This window comes from Pavona decussata, unplaced genomic scaffold, assembly GCF_977016875.1.
Source record: "Pavona decussata unplaced genomic scaffold, jaPavDecu1.1 SCAFFOLD_234, whole genome shotgun sequence".
NCBI classification, from domain to species: domain Eukaryota; kingdom Metazoa; phylum Cnidaria; class Anthozoa; order Scleractinia; family Agariciidae; genus Pavona; species Pavona decussata.
The window spans coordinates 865894-885790 of record NW_028145639.1 but is presented as its reverse complement, the minus strand read 5'-3'; the positions used below and the strand labels follow the sequence as shown (position 1 = coordinate 885790).

Sequence of the window (19897 nt, the reverse complement as noted above, 5' to 3'; positions counted from 1 at the left end):
ACGGATTTTTGGTGGGGGGGGGGGGGGGGGGGCGTGACTCGGCTCTCCAAACCCTGTACCCTGACCCTATTTCAGAACAAAATAAGTAAGTCATCTGTACCCTTTTCCAGACCTCTAAAATTCATACCCACTTTTAGACGTGGTTTCTAGAATTCATACCCATTTGTAGACTTCAAGACCAAAATAGTAAGGTGTATACCCTATTTCAGACCAAAACGGCTTAAAAACCAAACCTCTGGCGCTGCACTGCAGCACACACATATACCTATACCTATATACATACAGGTGAGGTATGATATAGGATACTGCCCCAACCCCGTGGGGGGGGGGGGGGGGGAAGGGGTTGAAGGTAATCTGTACATAACAACAATAAACACATACGCAGGTTTTTTTTGAAAAAAAAAAAACACATTTCCAAGCTCCTTGAAGTGTTTTCATTGTTTTTACGTAGGGGAAAAAAAAAATCATGTGCACTGGCCGGGAATCGAACCCGGGCCTCCCGCGTGGCAGGCGAGAATTCTACCACTGAACCACCAGTGCAATTGATGAAGGGAAGGGACGTTATTACTTTATTTAAAGAATTTTTTAACCTCAAGCTCTCGGAAATTGTTTGTAATACAGGGTCCAGCGGCACAATTAATCATTCTCACTCAATGGTGAATCAGAAAAAAAACATTGCACAAACTTCTTGAGCTAAATTCGATAGATTAAATCATTAATCGGTTTTACCAAATCCGACACGTAGACAGTGGAATTAGCATACACTCAAAACAAATGGTTATCGTAACTAACCGCTGACTGATTCATCGCCTGTGCCGGTTGTGCAACTTGCTTTTGTGTTCCGCTTTCGTCTCTTGTAAATTCAATTTGTACGGGAAAAATAAGCTTTTTCAATGATACCAAACTATAGTCCTGTCACTCAAGCTCTCTTGGGAACAATTTTCACATGGGGTGTCACGGCATTAGGTTCTGCGCTTGTGTTTGTCTTCAGTAGCGGCCAGGTAAGATCGCTATCAGATAAGCTACACTATTCCCTTGGAAAAGGTTTACTATTGAGCCCACAATTTTTTATACTACGCAGAGAAAAGTTCTAGATGCCAGCTTGGGATTTGCCGCAGGGGTAAGATATCTATTTTAATTTTGAAGCATTTGCATTGATAGATAGCATTGTATAAGCTTAATTACGCATGCGGGTTGCATTGCAAATGAAAAATGACATTTCTTTTTTATTAATACCTTTAAAAGTTGTCTTATTGATCAGACGAAAAAAGGTTTACTCATGGAAAAACATGCTTTAAGTCCTTCTATCAAAATTTGATAATATCTTTATTTCTTGCCAAATAAATTATTTCTGTTAAAATCCACTTTGGATTCAAAATTAATGACACCAATTAATTATTATCATTTCTTTAAGCCAATCAGAATATTTCAAATCACAGTGATGAAAGATAACGTGTTAAGCTGTCATTTCTTCAGAGTATGTCATGTTACCTGGCAACCGTGTAACTGACAATAAAAAAACAGATTACTCTCAGGTAGAATTCCAGGCAAATTAAGGTGGCCAACAAGAGGTTGCATTCACTCTGATTGGTATTTTCATTGCTGATGCGGCATGTGTACACAGCATCGGAAATCCAAACCTAGAGATTACTTTATTTTGCCTCTTATTGAATGATAAGTGTGATTTTCACTCCATGTGTGAAATGTGTAAAAGAATTATTCCCCTATTGTTGCAATGACTCTGCAAACACTTGACAATAAATTATTACGCGGCACAATTGTACAGAATACTGCCTGATACTTAGCTGATGGGGTCAAAGGCGAGTTGGCTAAAATCAGGGGACATTCTGCAAGATCGAGCACTGGATAATTGTTTTATTATTCAATACATTGATAGCAAAGCACAGTTCTATTTTAGAAAAGCTGGAGATGATCTTCATTTTGCCATTTTTCTCCCCGACACACAAAATTATGTGTATCGTAGGATATTGGTTGACTACAGATGATGACTTGTCAGTGCATTATGACTTCGTTTGGGCGGCGTTACAATGTGTTGAATGATAAGTATGATCATGGCAACATATAATGATATAATTTCATTTTTCCTGGAATTACATAATGGTACAAAACCTTTGTATTCATGCACAGGTTATGTTGGCGGCCTCATACTGGTCGTTGCTAGCTCCAGCTATTGAAATGGCGGAAACCTCAGGAAGTTATGGAAAAGATGGAAAATTTGCCTTCATTCCAGTCTCTGTTGGGTTCATTCTTGGAGCAGTATTTGTCTTTGGAGCTGACAAACTTCTGCCACTTTTGGTAACTCTGCATACATGTACCTTTTTCTTTTTTTTTCTTTTTAACTGACCAGTAAGAATTCAAGGGCTTGGCGCAGAACGGACCTGTTGTGTCCATAGTGCTTTTTTAGATCACTTTTTGTTGTTGTACACTGTAGCTGGATTCACTGGATTTTCTTGCATGTGGACTTGAGTTCCTTCAGTATTTTATCTCCAGTTTTGCATTTCAATTTGTGATTATAACAAAAATCTTGTTTTTTACTCCAAACAAACCATTTTCCAAAGGAATTGAGGGCCAGGTCCAAAAACTCCTGCAAATCTGAGCCAAAGCAACATTTGATATGTGATCTATAAAGCACATGCCTCAAGCCCTTCTATTATTGTATGTCAGATGTATAGAAGACATGTTTTACACCACACACTTGGTTCCTCCCATGTTGAGGTCAGTAATATGAGCATGGACTCAGGTGTAGTGTCACTGTGATATAATTAACAATAATTAAAATAATTATTATTCCACGAGTGCACGCTGGATAATTGAGATGATAAATAGCTTGAACATCTTAAAAGCCTGAAACCACTCCAAACAAGAAACATGTTTAAATTACACTAAGGAAAGAAAAAGAATAAACTTTATACAGTAAGTGTTAGAGTACGCTGCAAACTGTACCACCACAGGGCTTTAGCTTAAACAGGCTTCGAAAGAACCCAGGGAGTCTAAAATGCACACAAACTCTATCTTCTGTATACATAATATTATTAACACAGGCCTCATTAAAGATACTCAGTTCGATGCATATGGTTATTTACAGGGTACTAATCAGTGACTTAAACATTGCTTTTGTAGGGTTTAGAATCTTCTAATATCGCTGATACACTTGCTGAGGATATGCAAAATGGAAGCACATGTAAAGAAAACGAATTAACAAATGACATCCATCAAACAGAAATCTCGATCACTCACTACTCTTATGGTGCCAGTACATCACAGTTGACACAAAGAAAGAAAACGGACACTTTACATAGCAGTAAGAAAGAAGTTGAAGAGCAGAAAGCAGACAAGCAAACAAGTTGGAGAAGAATTCTTCTTTTGATAATTGCAATTACTATACACAATATTCCAGGTGATTGTCTTGGTTATTTTCATTTGTTGATTGATGTTTGAACTCTTTATTTTATATTAAACATGGTGTCAGATTCATTAAAAATAATGGTCTTCTGCAGAGCCATGATTTAAATAATTATAAATTAAAGTTTGATTTATTGTACAATAGATAGATACAGCTACCTTTGTTAACCCATTGCAAATTGGACTCACATCTTTCCGTAATTATAAGTCTTTTACAATCAACTATTGAAAAGTTGTTAATAAATTCTCTTGACTTTGATTTGTGTTTATTTTTCAGAGGGGTTAGCAGTTGGAGTAGGATTTGGTGCAGTAGGAAAAACAGCTGCCGCAACATTTGAAAATGCAAGGTAGTTTTTGGATTAGGAGCCTTTAGGGCCGTCCAACAGAAAATTGCAGCAACTTGTTGCCAAAGTTGACTCAACAGTTTTAATGAAAATCCCATTTTCTTGATAAGGCACCTACATTGTACTGCTTCAGAAACAGTAAATATTGTAGGCTCACTGGAAGTTTGTTTTTAGTATTGAGCTCAAAAAAACTATTGTTAACTAAACTAGTTTGATGTTTCATATGGAACCCTGATAATTTTACTAATTACAGTCAAACCCTTTCATTCCAGAAATCTTGCAATAGGGATTGGAATTCAGAACTTTCCAGAGGGGTTAGCTGTTAGTCTTCCTCTCCGCGGAGCAGGATATTCCTCTTGGAAGAGTTTTTGGTTTGTTTTCATTTGTTTGTTATGAGATTTGTTATTAACTGATTTCAGAAAATTCACTGTGTACAAAATAGGTTGTTGCTTGTATTTTCTAAGTACTAATTGAATTAGATAATGGTTTGCTTCCTCAAGTAACTCTTTATGTTATTTCTAAAGGTATGGTCAATTAAGTGGAATGGTAGAACCTATTGCTGGACTATTTGGTGCTGCTGCAGTGGTGGTGAGTGTTCTTTGGATAAAGGGGCATAGTTTGTAAAGAAACTGCAGTGCTACATCAGTGGGGAGTAGAAAGGAATGTATGGTTTATCAACAGAGTTGATAACTTATTTGGTCACAGTAAAGAGATTCAAGTACTGACGTTTCAAGCCTTAACCCTTCATCAGACCAAATCAAATTGATTCGCTCTGACGAATTGCTAACGTTTGAAACATCAGCACCTTGACTTCTTTACGGTGGCTAATTTACCTTATTTAATAAGTAATATCAACTCTAAACCAAACATTCATGGCTCAAATCAGTATTTGGCGATCATTTCATGAAACAGAGTCTTACATTTAGTTGACATACACTGTACTTTTGTTTGACTTCTTCAAGGTGATTTTGGAGTCATTCAATACTGACTTCTGTTCAAACTCATGATCTAATGATTTATTGTCAATGTCTCATTATAAAGTTGTTCAATAGTTGTGTATGCTCAGGTGATAATTTCTTGCTTTTTAATGATCATCTTCAGGTTGCTGAGCCTCTGTTGCCATATGCTTTGGCATTTGCAGCTGGTGCTATGGTATATGTTGTAGTAGATGATATCACACCAGAAGCCCAGACAAGGTGACTGCTGCATGATTAAGATTCTTTGCTTCATGTTTCTAAATTTAATGAAGTTTGGAATTCCTGGTAAAGAAACTTGAGCTTTGTTCCTTCATCGTGATTACCAAAAATATGTTAATTACCCTAACAAACACTTCTCAGAAATAACCATCTTTGTTATATAACCCCAGTTCATCCCCTTCACAATAAGTTCTCACTTAGATGGCAATGGTCACCTGTGGGGAAATGATCATCACCCAAATGGCCACGTCGGAAAAGCAAAGCCTTTTGAACGAGGCACAAAGTGCCAAGAGAAAACTAGAGACAAGCTTGTCTCTGTGTTTATTGTAAGCTACAATGTTGCACCCACAGTCATTGATGCATGTGGCTTGTTCTTGGGGATAATCTTTCAACAGACACATAATAAGATCTCATGATGCTATGTTTGATCAAGTTCTTGTATTTAAATCAACAAACTTGATCTGTGCTTCAATTTCCCTGCACCCTTTGTGTGGCAGTGGAATTTGTAGGTGGACAAAACGTTTCTATGCAGTTTTGTACAAGATTGTAGTTTGACTGTCCATGTGTAGACATACCCACCCACAGTGGGTGCATCTATATGTGTTGATTGACCATCACAGTAGACTGTAAGCATGTCTAAGCAGAGTTGTCATTTTGGGCTGTAATCTGTAACACCTGTGATAGGTTATAGCAGCAAGATTGTTGCTGGTATGAAGCCCCAGGGGGTGGGGGGTGAGGGACTCCATTATAAAAGTGATGGGGTGTTCATTGCAACATGTGACTTTAAAATTTGTAATGGCAGCCCAGTCTAAAAGTGACTACTTTGTATCAATGACAAATAATAAAGAAAGCCATTCCTGCAAAATATCTGTAATGATGACCCTTTTTATTGTTATCTTTCAGTGGTAATGGCCGTTTGGCTTCCTGTACTACAATAATTGGCTTCGTTGTCATGATGTCTCTAGATGTAGGACTTGGATGAGAACCTGATTCTTTTGTTTAGCTCTTTTATTGTCATGTAGTTACATTGTCTTGTAAAGGTTTTAGAATTGTGTCTATCCACCAGTAAGACAGACAGATGTAGTCTCAGTAAGGAATTGCATACATGTAAGTGAGCAACCTCATTCCCAGGGTTTTTCACTCGTAAATTGGGAAAACCCTTGGAACAAGGTTGGTATGTGAGCTAACCAGAAATCTAAAGGCCAGGTTACATGTGCGATTTCGTCATACTTTTTAGTGCAACTTTTGAGGTGCTCAAGTTGCAGTTCAAATTGCCTTTGTAAGGCTGGAGGGATTTCAGTGTGATTTGTCATTGCAATACAGTAAACACCTACCTTTAAGAACCTACTTTTTTTAGTGAAGGTCAGCCTGAATAAGTCTTCACATATTTATTGTAAGGTTCTTATATAACAGGTGTCGAAAATGGCAAATTTCAGCCTGGAGGTCTAATCCACTTGTTCTTTTACTAAGTATGCGGGTGTTTAGTGTATCGCAGGGGTTTCAAACATGTTTTAACTTGATGCGAACTTGCAGGGTTTCTTTGAAAACGTACAGCGAGTATGTTGAAATCGTACCGAAATCTTAGCTGGTTTACACGTACGATTAGAAACGATTAGAAGTCACTGCCTTGCGCGAGAAAAAATTGCTTTGAGGGTGCGACAATAAAGGCCTCAGTTTTAAGGAAGCAAAGCAGTAGCATACATTCAAAGTAGTGTATACCTCTTCTTTGCCTTACTTGAACAGATATTTCATGTTAATTGATTTCACTAGCCCCCATGGCTTTTTCTACAGCCGAGTCACCTTAAAGTACAGCCAAGGCTGTACTAATGGACGTCTTGTGTTGACATCAGACTCTAATGCAGGAACAGAGTCATAAGGACCCCGCTACCTACAAACGCTACATTTCTGACTTTCCATGAGCAAAGACGTTCCTCTAACACAAACTCTTGAATGTAGTCCCTAGAAGGGAGTTTTGCATTTCTCTCAACAAGCCATGAAGGTACCCTGCTAGCAGAGGTTTCTTTCTAGCAAGTCTTTCAGCATGTACGAAGTCGGTCGTGTCTCTAGTATTTCACGTAGTCGGCTCGGAGAAGTAAACAAGCCGACTACGTGAAATAATAAATACTGTCTTTCTGTCTGTCTGTCTGTCTGTCTGTCTGTCTGTCTGTCTGTCTGTCTGTCTGAAATAGTAGAGACGCGAACGACTTCGTACATGCTAAAAGACTTTCCATAGGGAAACCTCTGCTTAACAGTGTTTGAGACACTGTTAAAATCCCCTTCCCTAGATATACGCATTGACTGCATGTGTAGATTCGACCTGGTCTCAGGTTACCGATTAGATCAACTGAACCATTTTACGCTGACTGCTAAATGCTAGTGTTGCAAAGATCTTACTTTGCACAAAGCTATAGAATTTTCTGGTATGGCTGAAAAAAGCAAGCAAATTCTACAACTAGTAAGTAAATTCAATTAAAACTAGTTAGAACCTGATCTAAATATTTGCAAAGACTTGGTGGTTTTAGTTAAGACTTTCAAGGGGGAGTAAACTTCTATCACAATCGTTAGTACGCTGTATGTCTCAATTATTTTGTTGTAAGCAATTTTACAAGAGCTTTTCAGTTGCTGTTCAGGCTCCAAAGCAGGGTTTTTTATTTTTCAATAACAACGTTAAATTGCAATCCATTTGAGATCCCAGGGGTCACTTTGTTATCTGCGATATTAGGTCCCATTCCATCCACACTAGTGCATTTTCGTTTGAAAACGCATACTTTTTGATGCATCTCCGCCTATCGTCCACACTAAAAGACCGATGAAAACGGAGACTTCCAAAAACGGTTTCAAAAGTGGAGACTTGTAAACGCTTCGTTTGTAGTGCGGACAGGTGAAAATGGAGGCTTTTGAGAACGGTGAATTAAAAAGGGTCACTTGCCATCGGTTCTTGTCCAAGATGGCGGATGGTCTTGTGATGTTAATACATGCGAAATCCCAGGTCCCAGTCATTTTCATCGTTTTCGAGCGTTTTAGTGTGGACAGGCGAAAACACTAGTGTGGATAAGAATATTGTACTGCGCATTCGCCGATGATGGACTTTTTTTGAAAACGCATTAGTGTGGATGGGACCTAAGATGGAGCAAATGCATCTAACACTGCAAAAAAAGATGACTCCATTTTTTTACCCCAACGGTTTTGATATTTGAGTACCATGAGACCTTTAAATTTGATGAAATCATTATTGGCGGGGATTTCAACCTGGTGGTGGTTACAAACAAGGATTAAATGGATGGCTTTAACAAAACACACCAAAACTCCACTCAATGCCAGCTACGGGCACAACAGATTCCTAATGAAGCTGAACTGTCTTCTGTAAGAATCTTAATAGCTCTGACACTTGTCTTAATGAAGAACAAGATTGCTTTTTTTCTGTACATAAAAATGCAAATTGCTTTGACGCTGAAGAATAAAACCTGTGCCAAGGAAAACTTACGAAAAAAGAATGCCTGGGGGTGCTGAAATCTATGGATTCAGATAAATCTCCTGGTACGGACGGCCTTCCAGTGGAATTTTACAAAGTCTTTTGGAACAACATTTCAGATCCACTCCAGGAAGCTTTCGACCACGCCTATCAAAATGGGGAGGTGTTATAAGGCTTATTTCAAAAAAAGACGCAGACACCCACCTGATAAAAAATTGGCGTCCTACTTGTTAAAGTGCGATTCTAAACTTGCCGTAAAAGCTATATCATGACGAATAAAGAAATTTTTGCCGAAAATAATCAATGAAGATCCGACGATTTTATAAAAGGTAGAACTATATTTAGGCGACAATATAAAATTAATCGATTATATAAATTTACAGTCAAAAATCAGTTGCAAGGTCTTCTCCTGTTCTTCGTCTTTGAAAATGCTCTGGACACCTTAGAAGTCCTTCATCGCTAAATCATTGCACTAACATGGCTTCGGCCCGTCACTTGTTGCATGGTTTAGAGTGTTCTATCCCAATACGATGCAATGTAAACTTAGGATGCGTTCCTTTGGGATCAGTGATCCAAGATCACTCGGAATCCTTGCCCAGAGTGGATTCCTCGGTTCCTTTGATGCACCATGATCCGAGTAATCTTGGATCATTGATCCTGATCTGGATCATCCAAAGGAACACACCCTTAATCAACGCACTACAGATCTGAGAGACTACCTTACCCCACTTAAAAGATACAAAGAATCAAATCTTGAATCGAACACTGAAGCGGCAACATCAACTAGTAAAGAAATATGGGAACTTCTGAATAATTAACAATTATTCCACGAGCGCGCGTTGGATATGAGATGATAGATAGCCAACGAGGCGCGTAGCGCCGAGTTAGCTATAATCATCTCATATCCAACAAGCGCAAGTGGAATAATTGTTTTATTAAAAACAATCAAGAAATATTGCCAGATCCTACTGATTTCGCTGTGCAAGAATAACCAGCAGACAATTTAATGGTCGCCATTTCTCGGCCATGGTATAATGGCTCATATACCATGGCCGCTAAACCAATCAAATCCCTCGAATTGCATTATACAATGATTCAGTTTTTAATAAATGGATATAGACCCTTAATCATTCTCACTTCTTTGTTATGCCCTCTCTCGCACACCTTACTGTAAAACATGAACCTTAACTTTTGGTGCTAGTAGCTGATATCTCCTTTTCAGTGAAATGTACATTTTTTTATTTTCTTTTGTTTTCTGTCTACTGTGTGAACTTTTTTCTCGGCTATACGCATTGAAAGCTGTTCATTGTCATGGGCACAAAATTTGCATTCTGAAAAAAACATTACTTACCTTCTCCCGTTGCCTTCTAGATCTGATTTCATGAAGGTGGAGACCGTTGTCTCCACCCCCTCAACCCACCCCCTCCCTTTATTCCCTTCTTTTTTTCAGGACCAATTTCCAACAGCTCTATTAAAACGCAAATCAGACTGCACCCTGATGTTTTGTCTTCCAGTCGGAGAACGAGAAAATCTGGGCACGAGCTTCTCGAAGCGAAACACATCAATTCGCCTACAAGAAGTCTGTTTTGCACCGCAGGCTCACTTGAAGTTAAAATGGCGGAAGGAGAAAGGATTAATAGCGTTTCTTTGCCCTCAAAAAAGTCAACGTTTTGCAGGAAGGCAAACATCAGTATTTGACTGTACATGTTTCTACAATGACACTCGCTGGACTCTTCTTATCCAAATGAACTTCGAAAGATTTTTCTCTGCGATGCTTGTCCACGAAAGACTGAACAACATCGGCGAACCAGTGTTCAAGAATTCGTATCTTCGACAGATGGATGCATCTTTCCTCAATAGGATTTCAGAAATTTTACACCAAGTTGAAAGCACAGGCTACGTACGAAAATTTTCGGCAGTGATTCTCCTAGTCTTTGCAGCGTTCCTGTTGAATTCAGTCATTGGGCGTTTGATGGAAAGATTACGGCGAGTACTGATTCGCAGAATATTTCTAATTCCGGGAGCAGAAGGTGCTATTGATGTCGCCTTTGGGTTAGACTTGGTGTTTGGACTCGCTAACCTGACCTGCACTGCTTTGCTGGCTTGGACAGTACATGATATCTCCACATGGATATTGCAGACCGGTTTCGAGTCATCACAAGTTGATTAGATGTCTTGTTGTCTTGCAATGGTCTGATCTACAGGAACATAATATTATATGAGTTTGCCTCATAACTGCGTCGAGCTGTTCATGGTTGACTTGGCGTTCATTATTTAATATAATGATGAGCTAATTCCAGTGGTGCCCAACACTTCCCTCCCTCCACCTCCCCACCCCCCTTAACGGTTGGGCATCATATATCTTTTAGGGCAAGAAGTGAGTGCAAAGTGTAAGGCAAATAAGTAGCATGAGCTAGCATAGAGAGAGAGAAAAAACTAACACCTATATGCACACCACTCTTCCAGCCTTTCTGCTCCCAGACTGACACTGCCTAATATCTAACCAACCAGCACTTGACAAAAGTGCACAAAAAAACTGTTTAGCATATGATGCAAAAGTTCACAGGGCAGCCTGCAGAGCAGACATAATTGTTTTACATAAGGGAAAATAGTACCTAAGTGTAAATGAAAACTCTCATAAAATCAGACATGAATAAAATTATTGTTCTACAGCCAACCCCGGAGCCTTGGGAATTAGACCCCACAAAATTGTGGCTTCATTTCACCAATGATTTCATCCAACAATAACAAGAACTCAATTTCTCAAAATGACTTAAAGTACATGTATGGTATTCATGAGATGGCAGATTTACATAGAGAACCGTGACTGGAACAATCAGTCAGAAGTGAGTTTTGTACAAGTTAACTTTCAGTAACATATCAAGAAGTCCAAAAAGGAAAAGATTGACTCTTTTAACTGTGTTGAGGGGTCTTTGACCAGCTCATTTGTCCCCACCGTGCATGTCTGTCAGTAATGTCCTGGGCATGGGCGGGGTTGAGGGGAAATAGGCACAGCTTGATCATAAGCCTGTGCTTCTTGGCCGTGAGGATATGATTTGACTGGACATGAAATTAGAAAAAAAAAACGGTGGTAGAACTTGAGCTTTATGGTGTTTAATAAGTATAAAACCTAAAATACAATCGAAAGACATGCTAAGCTGTGACAGTACCAGGGGGTATAACGGGCAGATCAGATTGTAATTTTAGGTACTGGTAAAAATAATAATACATTTTTATTGCAGATAATTTAGTTAGGTTGTGTTGAAATTATTCACTAGCCCTGGAGACCAAGAGCTTTCTTTCCATATATCCTGTTTTTATTTTTTATTTTTTTTTCTTTTCACCACGCACAAGTAACAAAAATTATGAAGAGAAAAGAAAAACTAAAGGGAAATTGGTGAGCAAAAATATGAAGAAACCATAGGGCTTATAGAATAAGGCTTCTGCATTACAGATTAGCAAAATGCTGGTGATAGAGCAAGAATGCCCTGGTAGTCAGGTTATGATTGCAGTGTTCATTCTAGGTCATGTCCTTGTAGTGTTGGAGCAAAACAGATGTGGTTTTATAGACCACAAAAATAATTTGCAGCCATGAAACTTTAGGAGATGTAGGTTGTTTCAGCCTCTTCCCCAGTTCTTCGGGGCACACTGCCAAAGATGTCAGTTGTTGAGCTGATCAGAAAGATGCATGCTTGGTCCCAAGCCTTGGACAGGCAGCTTGGCTTGCTCGATAAGTGCAGCTAGGCTTGGGAATGAGGCTGAAGTTGTTACCATTTACCAAAATTTGGCAATTTCTCAGTAACGTTATCCCATGCCCAACCCCTTCAGTAGTTTTGTCCTTTTTTCCAATAAGTATTATGAAGTCACTTCAGCCCTATATTTGAAGGATACATTATCATCCTATGTACATGCCCTTGTACAGCTCTTATCTAAAAAATAAAATTATTTACAAGATGTTGAGGCTGTGCTCAAATTCTGATTGGATGGCAAACCCCATGGGTGTACTTAGCATTTTAAGTTTATTCCTGGAAACATTTTTTATGGAACATAAACCTGGAAGGCAATTGTTTTTCCAAGCATAATTTAATAGAAATTTAGAGGATGGTGCCAATAAGGCACATAAATCGCCGCTTCCCACTCGACACTATGGTGCCTGATTTCACTTGCCCTTTGAGAAAGAACATGATTTTAGTCGGCTGTCATCGGATGAAAGTTTAAGTGCCGAGATAGCTAACTAAGTGTAGATCTTTTGTGGTCTGTCACGAGAAATACTTAAAATGGCTCTCTTTTCAAGCTGTGCTTTCATGGGCATAATTTTTTTTTTTTTTTAATACTGATAGCCTGAGTGCTGTCTAATGTTTTCCAAAGCACGTGTGTAAAGATGCATGTGCATGCAGTTCTTGAATCAACAGCCAAGGAGATTGATTGATTGATTGATTGATTGATTGATTGATTGATTGATTGATTGATTGATTGATTGATTGATTGATTGATTGATTGATTGATTGATTAGATCCCTGCATGTAGGATATAAAAGGATGGACATCTGCAACGTGAACAAAAGCCATTATGGAGAAACTGAAACCTTAGCAGTTTTAAGGACTAAGGGAAAAAAGGTTGTGAAAACGTCATCTGCTTCAGTGGCCCATCAGCACGAGAATTGAACGTGATAACTCCACCTTTCATTTTTAAATTGAATATTCATCTTACCTAATGAATAAGTAGTGAACACATTTTCACCAAGCGTTTTGAGAGGACAGAGGACGCCATCACTCTTTCATTCACCTTGCACGAGGTGACCAATTAAGCTTACCCTTTTGGTTTTCGTTGCAAACGGACATTTGCAGCTTGCACGATGTGAGACCCGGAAATGCAGCGGTCAGCGCTTTGTACGTCATCCAAAGGTCGGTGGCTTGCATTTTAGCCTCCACCTTGTGTGCTTTACTGAGGCAAGAAACTTTGCTTTACATCACATTGTCTCTCTTCCGGCCCCCTGTTGGGGGTATTAACAATGAAATAAGACTGGCATCCCATCCAGGGAGAGCTCAATACTCCTTATTACTTAATAAAATTACATTGCACAATTCTCATTGCGATATGATCAATTGCGCCTTTATACGTGAATTAGTATCACAGATTAACTAGACGGAATAAAATAAAATATACTAATTTAACATGATGCAAAGAAAAATAAATTAAACTAGTTTTGACGATTAAAGGGTTCAAGCAGCCGACTGGCAGTCTTAGCGTTTCCATAATTGAGGAGCGCAGAGGCTGTGAACCAACGGTTGCCTATCAGTAGGCTCGATTTCCTCCGCTCTCTCGGCCGGAAATCGAGCCCAGGTTGCCTACGTGTTAATCTTTTATATTTTGGTTTAACGATACAAAGTAATCCTGATTCCTGTAAGCTCCCTCCGTTGAGAACCAGGGGAAATACCGGGGGGAAATATCAGTCAGTGACATTACTAAGAGATCACAAGAGTCGGCAAGTTGTTCAGTAATATCATGGAAGTTCTTCGTCAGCTCAGTGTAGCCAGGTATCCAGCGGACACAGATTCCTCTTATCGCCCCCCGCCGCAAGAGTCGCACGCCCCAAACGGCTGGGAGCAATGAGTGGCAGCTGTCAGGCTAGTAGTCACATGATCAAAGCCCAGAAAATCTCGCAGTGAAAGCGGAAACTCAACGTATACAGTACACTTTTTTATAAGAACCTTTTTATATAAGAACGTTGAGGCAGAGATCGACTAAAATTTATGAACATTACCCAGGCTGACAATTTCGACCTAATGTTTTTAAAATGAGCAGTAAATGCGGATAAAGTGATTCATGTAAAACTTCAGTCTATACAGTCCAATTAACCCAAATGATAAAGGGACACATTTTAACATTAACAATGGATTTCTTATTTCAAACCTGGTACGTAGATGAACATCTCATTTTGCGTCATTTTTTCAGGCCGCTCAAATCGCAAAAGAAAGGAAGAGCGTGCAGCCTCAGCCCCAATATTAGACGTTCTTATATATATAAAAAAAGGGTAGATAAAATGGCTCTGACATAAACTTCACGAATAGTAGAAAAACTGTAACCCGGAAGGACAATGAATGAAGGAGAGCAAGCGGATGAACTAGCGACGAGCTCGAGGTTTCATAGAAGTGGACGTTGAAGAACTGTTATAGAACTTGGAAGGGTCTTATCACTGGAGGATGCCTTGTGGGAGGGGGTTAATTTCGGATTTTTAGGACATTTAATTTCTTTTTTTTTTTCCGTGCGCATGACAAAAGCCCCGGCCACGAAGAAAATGCAGAATTGTCAGGGAGAGCCGTTTCATTGTAACAAAGTATCAGTCCGCGTAAATTTGTGATTTTTTTATCCACCTCTGCTGGATATAGTCAATACCGGCGGGTGAAACTTAAACATGATGCTCACCACCTCAAAATCATTGAAAATTATACAATTTCAAACAACATAACTCAGAATTGAATTCGATATCGGCATCTAATGCTGTCGGCTACCCGGAATCTACCGCAGCGAACTAATTTGCCATATTCAAAAATTTCGGCGAAGACATGGCTTCGAGATATTTTTTTTCCTTCCGTGTAATTCGTCAGCAAATTAACCGAGTGATATTACGATACCGTTAAAAGAGCAGCTTTATCGATCGTTCCGTGTCAACTCTAAGCTTAATGGATATAACCAATGCCCACTTGAGGTTTTTGTTTCGTTTGGCGTTAAATCTACTGCGATTGGCTGTTTTTGTTTCTTTTCCGTTAAAATTGTTTTCAAGCCATAAGAGTAACCGTGCTATGTGAGGTAAACAGCTGATCAAGTTTTCAACTTAAATATATTCATAAATATAGTCTATAATTGTACTGATAATGTATGGGCTTAAAAATAATGCTCTTTTGTGTATGTCATTTTGTTTTTTCAAAAAGTATTTTTCATTTTGGAAAAAAACAAAATCGAGATCTAGTCCATTGTTTCATTCTTAGCGGCACTACATTCAAACACTTCTTGAGAGTTCAACATGTTTTGTTTTATACAAAATAAGCAAAATCTTGATTAAAAAAAAACTAAAAGGCTTGAATATTTCTAAGCCAGATAATATGAAGTTTGCCTTTCTGTAGGGTCTTCAGTGCTGTTTGCGTTCCATAATTTTTAAAACTGCTGCTTTCTTGAACATTTACCGGTGTTTTGCTCACATAATTTGCAATTTGTCCTTGTTCAAGCGCTATTTGAATATTCATCACCGGGCTTCAAGCTCAGCTGGAAAACTATTGGTTAGAATAAGACAAAAAGCGCTCTTTTCCTAAGCTTTGGTTCGGAGCGTGGAGAGGCGGAAAAAAATTGAAGTTGTGCTTTTAACTAAAACTGCGTACATTTGAGAATTGGAGGAGTAAAATTTCAGCATTTAAGTCTAGTTTATTATTTCACATGTAAAGTATGACTTCGAACAGGAAGTCATATTACAACAGCTAAAAATTTGCCCGAGAAAATAAATTAAAGAATATCAGGCCGGGCAGCTGTTCCGAGATAAGTTCTTTCATTAACCAAGGCGAAAAAAGGCAGGCACTTGTGAACATGCAAATGAAGGGATGCTTGCCGCGAAAAAAAATACTGAACGCCACTCATTCGTGTTTTGGTGATTAAAAGTTTAAAAGCGAGACATTAAGTGTCTATCCCAATGGGTAAAATGCTATGCGTTGCAAAAAGCGCTGAGATGCCATGTCTGAGCCGGCTGAAGTCCGCAAATGTAACCTCGTCTGCTAAAACATCTGCCATGACACAATACGTTGATGTGCTATTGTTTGTATAACTTAAAGAAAAAAAAGTTGAGAGAGATTGCTTTATTTTACGCCGAGTCTAAGGATCGGACTCCGGCGCACGGAAACTTGTGCGATCTTCTGTAAAAGAAGACGTAATCCTCGCGAAGGAAAACTGCTTGTCTGTTCGACAAGAAGAAAAAGCTAAGTATCTAACAGCGGAGTACCGTAAAGCAAAGAGTCCTGGCAGGAGTCAATGGAAAACGCTTAAAACCCGTGAATTTTTTTCTACAGGATTAAAAATAAACGGACGTATAGCGAAAAAAATATCGTGGGAGGTAAGAAAATTTTCCTTCGATTTTATAAGCTGGCTTCTTGACTGAGGAATATTAGGAAAGCTTGCTTCGTTTTGCAGTGAATCGCTTCTGGCAAGTGTCATTGGGGCGAGGGGTAATATTATTTGATTGTAGCAGCGAACAAAGCGTCTAAGAAGCTTTAATTTTAATAAGTGATCTTTCGTTTATTTTGAAAAGGACGAAGACATGACTTCTACATCCAACCTTCACCTTGCGAACAACCTTGATCAAGACAATTTCCTGGCGTTACGGATCTTTCAAGGAATCGGGATGGCCATTTTTATTTTTACTGGCATCCCGGGTAACTTTCTAGTCTGCTATTTAGTTCGAAGGACTCGGCGACTACGAACAGTCACAAATCTAATTATCAGCAACTTGGCAGTTGCTGATCTCGGGGTGTGCCTCTTTAATATTCCCGTTTCTTTGGTAACAGTGATCTTCAACCGCTGGGTGCTGACTGATTTTGTTTGCCAAATTGCTGGCTTCACTAACGCACTGTTCCTTTTCGAAGCACTCTGGTCACTCGCTCTGGTCAGTATAAGCCGCTACTGGTGCATCGTACAGCCTGCCAAATTTTCCTCCATTTTCACGAGGCGTAGAACCATGGCGTTGATAACCGCTACTTGGGTTTTGTCGCTTCTCTGTGCCCTTCCGCCGTTGTTTGGTTGGTCGCATTACACATTTACGATCGGAAAATCGACATGTTATTTCAACCTCAGCGACCACCTTCCTTATACAGTAACTCTTGCTATCGTGGTTTTCATACTGCCGTACATCTTAATAATAGTTCCTTATTACAGAATTTTTCGCTTCATACGCGGACACAGCAGAAAAATGAGCATTAACGGTGTCTCGTCAAGTTTCAGAAGAACAAACCGACCAACGTTCCAAGATTTTAAAGTAACCAAGCTTCTTCTTGTAGTGGTCTGCGTATTCGCCGCATGCTGGACTCCTCATATCGTTGTGAATTTGCTAAACGGTTTCGCCACAATTCAATCGATTCCTCGGATCCTGGACGCCATTAGCACGTTTCTAACCTTCCTGTCTAGCTCGTGTAATCCTTTCATTTACGGGCTCATGAACAAAAAATTTCGTAAAGGTTTCCGCGCGGTTTTGTGCGCGCCTTGTCAAAAATGCGCCAAGGCGAAAGCGTCGAAACTTGAACGGAAAATCAGCGGGGAAACCACCAGGAACTTAAGCTCGCGCTCAAGGAGCAGTCACAAAAGAGAATGGAAAATTGCAACCGACACTGCGCCGACGGTTTATGAAACTTGTGTGTAAGCACTGGTGCTTTAATTTAATTTTCGAATTTGCTAATCCTTGGGTCGTATAAAATCACTATTTCAGATGCTATCCGCTTTACGCCTTAATTCTACAGCTGTGATGGCCATTTAAATAAAAGCTTTTGAATAGACATTTCTTGAATATGGTCTTCCTTATTTTTGCTAATAATATCACAGTAGCAGCTGACAAGTAGTTTATTTACTGAGGTCCAAGTCGCCTTCTCTCCAGGTGCTTGATTATTGGGACACAAAATTAGCTTCTAAATTTCGCATTTAGCCCCCGAGAAATCCAATGTAATATCCTCTACCCTCTGGGGAATTTATGGCAATGCTTTCTTCAACTACACTGAAAAAAATCCATATGTTTTGCTTTGGTCGTACGAATGCCCCCGTTCCTCGACTAAAAGCCGGCGGAGAGGCTTGCACCGGCGAGAATCCAGGCTTGCCGCCTCGTCAAAGCACGACTCGACTCCAACAACAGCTCCCGATAGCCCTGCCCCGTCTACCACCCCCACATCCTCTCAAAGAAAGACGCCTTCGGGGGAAAGGGGAGGGAAGGAGCGCAAAACACAGACGTCTTTACCAGCATTAAAAACGGAGTACTGCATCACTTGCAACACTGAAAAGTGAAGAAATAACGTCAATGTCAGCATGTTGAAGGTGGCACTCTTCCACTACGGGCCATTCACCATAAAGATCTCGTAACACTACGTAACAATGGTATTATGTGAGCTGATACAATGGTATTGTTTTCTTTAGACGTCAGATGTAACACTTTTTTTGAGAGAAACTAAAGCCAGTTTTTATTAAATCTGCTCAGTTATGTTTGAATTGTTCGATATGCATATTTATAACCTTCCCACTCCCAGCTCAGTTCATTCCCACCAGAAGCATGTGACCTGCAAATCCTCGTATGCCTCTAATGTCATTAATTTTCAAATTCTCGGACAAATCAAGGCAATATCCAGGGCCCAGTTGTTCAAAGCTAGATTAAGCTAATCCTGGATAAGTGAACTTTGATTCAAGTTCAACTACTACTCAATAAAGATTTTTCGAAAAGATTTTTGCCACTCAGTTTTGACTTAGACTTTTCTTTACCTTCAGCTTGCAATTAGGCTTTAAAACCACTTTTAAAAAGCGAGATGAACTGAACCTCGATTAACTTTTAATCGTAGACAAGCGTTAATCGGCTTTCGAACAACCCGGCCCAGGCTGCTCCAGGCACTTAAATTCATGGTGATCAAGATCATGTTGCAGCTCACCGCAATCCAATCTAAAAATGTAGGAAAATATATCTGCAGTCATATACGTAAATTCTAGTTCACTAAGTCCTGTTTTAAACCAATCTTGTCCTCCTTTAGAGGCAGCCAACTCTGGTGGGGAGGGTTTGTTTCTTGCAAGCTGTTGTGGTACAAGAGAAAATGCCGAATTTTTGTGTTTGTGTGTGCCATGTTGGGGGAATTGAATTGAGGCAGAGATAAGTCAGAACCTTACCCAATCGCGTACCCAGATCTCATTTTTTTTTTGTACTGAAGTGTAAACCCTGGAACAAAAGTTTACCCCTCGCCTTAGCTTCACAAGAAATTTTTGCGACTGCAGATCTTTTACGTTTTTCTCTATCTGTTTCTTCTTGGCGGAAATTTGATGTAGCGCAAAAAGGAAATCGCGAGAGAAGACATTTTAAATACTCCATACTCACAAAAGTTAGTGTAGCGACATATTGCCCCTTCGGTGTGCACTCATTGCGCCGTGCTGCGAGGAGAGTCAAGTTCGTAAGGGAGGCGGATTCCCAGTAAGGCGTGCAGACTTGTGCGCGAGATTCCACGCTTTCTAAACTTCTGGCTTCTTCGAGTCTCCGCGCTTTTTTGTGGTTCGCTCCAAGCTTTGTTCCTATTGAAACTCACAGAGGGAAGGTGGGAGCGTTCTTGTCTCCTCTGCAGTAGTTTTAGGGGAGACGAACTTTTATCCCCAAAAAGCAGAAGCGACAGACTAAGACCCATGGCAAGATGCATAGTGAAAACGAGTACGCTTTTACCTAGTAGGCAAGAAGTCCGGTAGGCCGA

At 39.6% G+C, this 19897-nt stretch overlaps 2 protein-coding genes and 1 non-coding gene across 3 annotated transcripts; 2 read left to right on the top strand and 1 right to left on the bottom strand.

The window, feature by feature from the left end:
* Positions 1–469: 469 nt before the first annotated feature.
* Trnag-gcc (transfer RNA glycine (anticodon GCC)) lies at positions 470–540 on the bottom strand. The gene has a single exon. It is a non-coding gene; the product is annotated as a tRNA-Gly (tRNA).
* A 248-nt stretch (positions 541–788) lies between these two features.
* Positions 789–6962, top strand: LOC146458002 (zinc transporter ZIP11-like). The gene is made up of 9 exons (XM_085091242.1): positions 789–1001; positions 1082–1120; positions 2149–2316; positions 3142–3418; positions 3701–3770; positions 4040–4138; positions 4292–4355; positions 4869–4963; positions 5867–6962. Exons 1-9 carry the CDS (start codon positions 894–896, stop codon positions 5943–5945), a joined length of 999 nt encoding a protein of 332 aa, XP_084947368.1. The 5' UTR covers positions 789–893; the 3' UTR covers positions 5946–6962.
* A 9134-nt stretch (positions 6963–16096) lies between these two features.
* On the top strand, positions 16097–17967 carry LOC146458001 (rhodopsin, GQ-coupled-like). The gene is made up of 2 exons (XM_085091246.1): positions 16097–16533; positions 16729–17967. Exon 2 carries the CDS (start codon positions 16738–16740, stop codon positions 17830–17832), a length of 1095 nt encoding a protein of 364 aa, XP_084947372.1. The 5' UTR covers positions 16097–16533; positions 16729–16737; the 3' UTR covers positions 17833–17967.
* The last annotated feature ends 1930 nt before the right edge of the window (positions 17968–19897 follow it).

Excerpts from the sequence above, each read along its gene's own strand:
- LOC146458002 (XM_085091242.1), top strand. The coding sequence starts at position 894 with ATGATACCAAACTATAGTCCTGTCACTCAAGCTCTCTTGGGAACAATT. Across the intron at positions 1,121-2,148 it reads GCTTGGGATTTGCCGCAGGG|GTTATGTTGGCGGCCTCATA; the intron begins GTAAGATATCTA and ends ATTCATGCACAG. Across the intron at positions 3,419-3,700 it reads TACTATACACAATATTCCAG|AGGGGTTAGCAGTTGGAGTA; the intron begins GTGATTGTCTTG and ends TTTATTTTTCAG.
- LOC146458001 (XM_085091246.1), top strand. The coding sequence starts at position 16,738 with ATGACTTCTACATCCAACCTTCACCTTGCGAACAACCTTGATCAAGAC.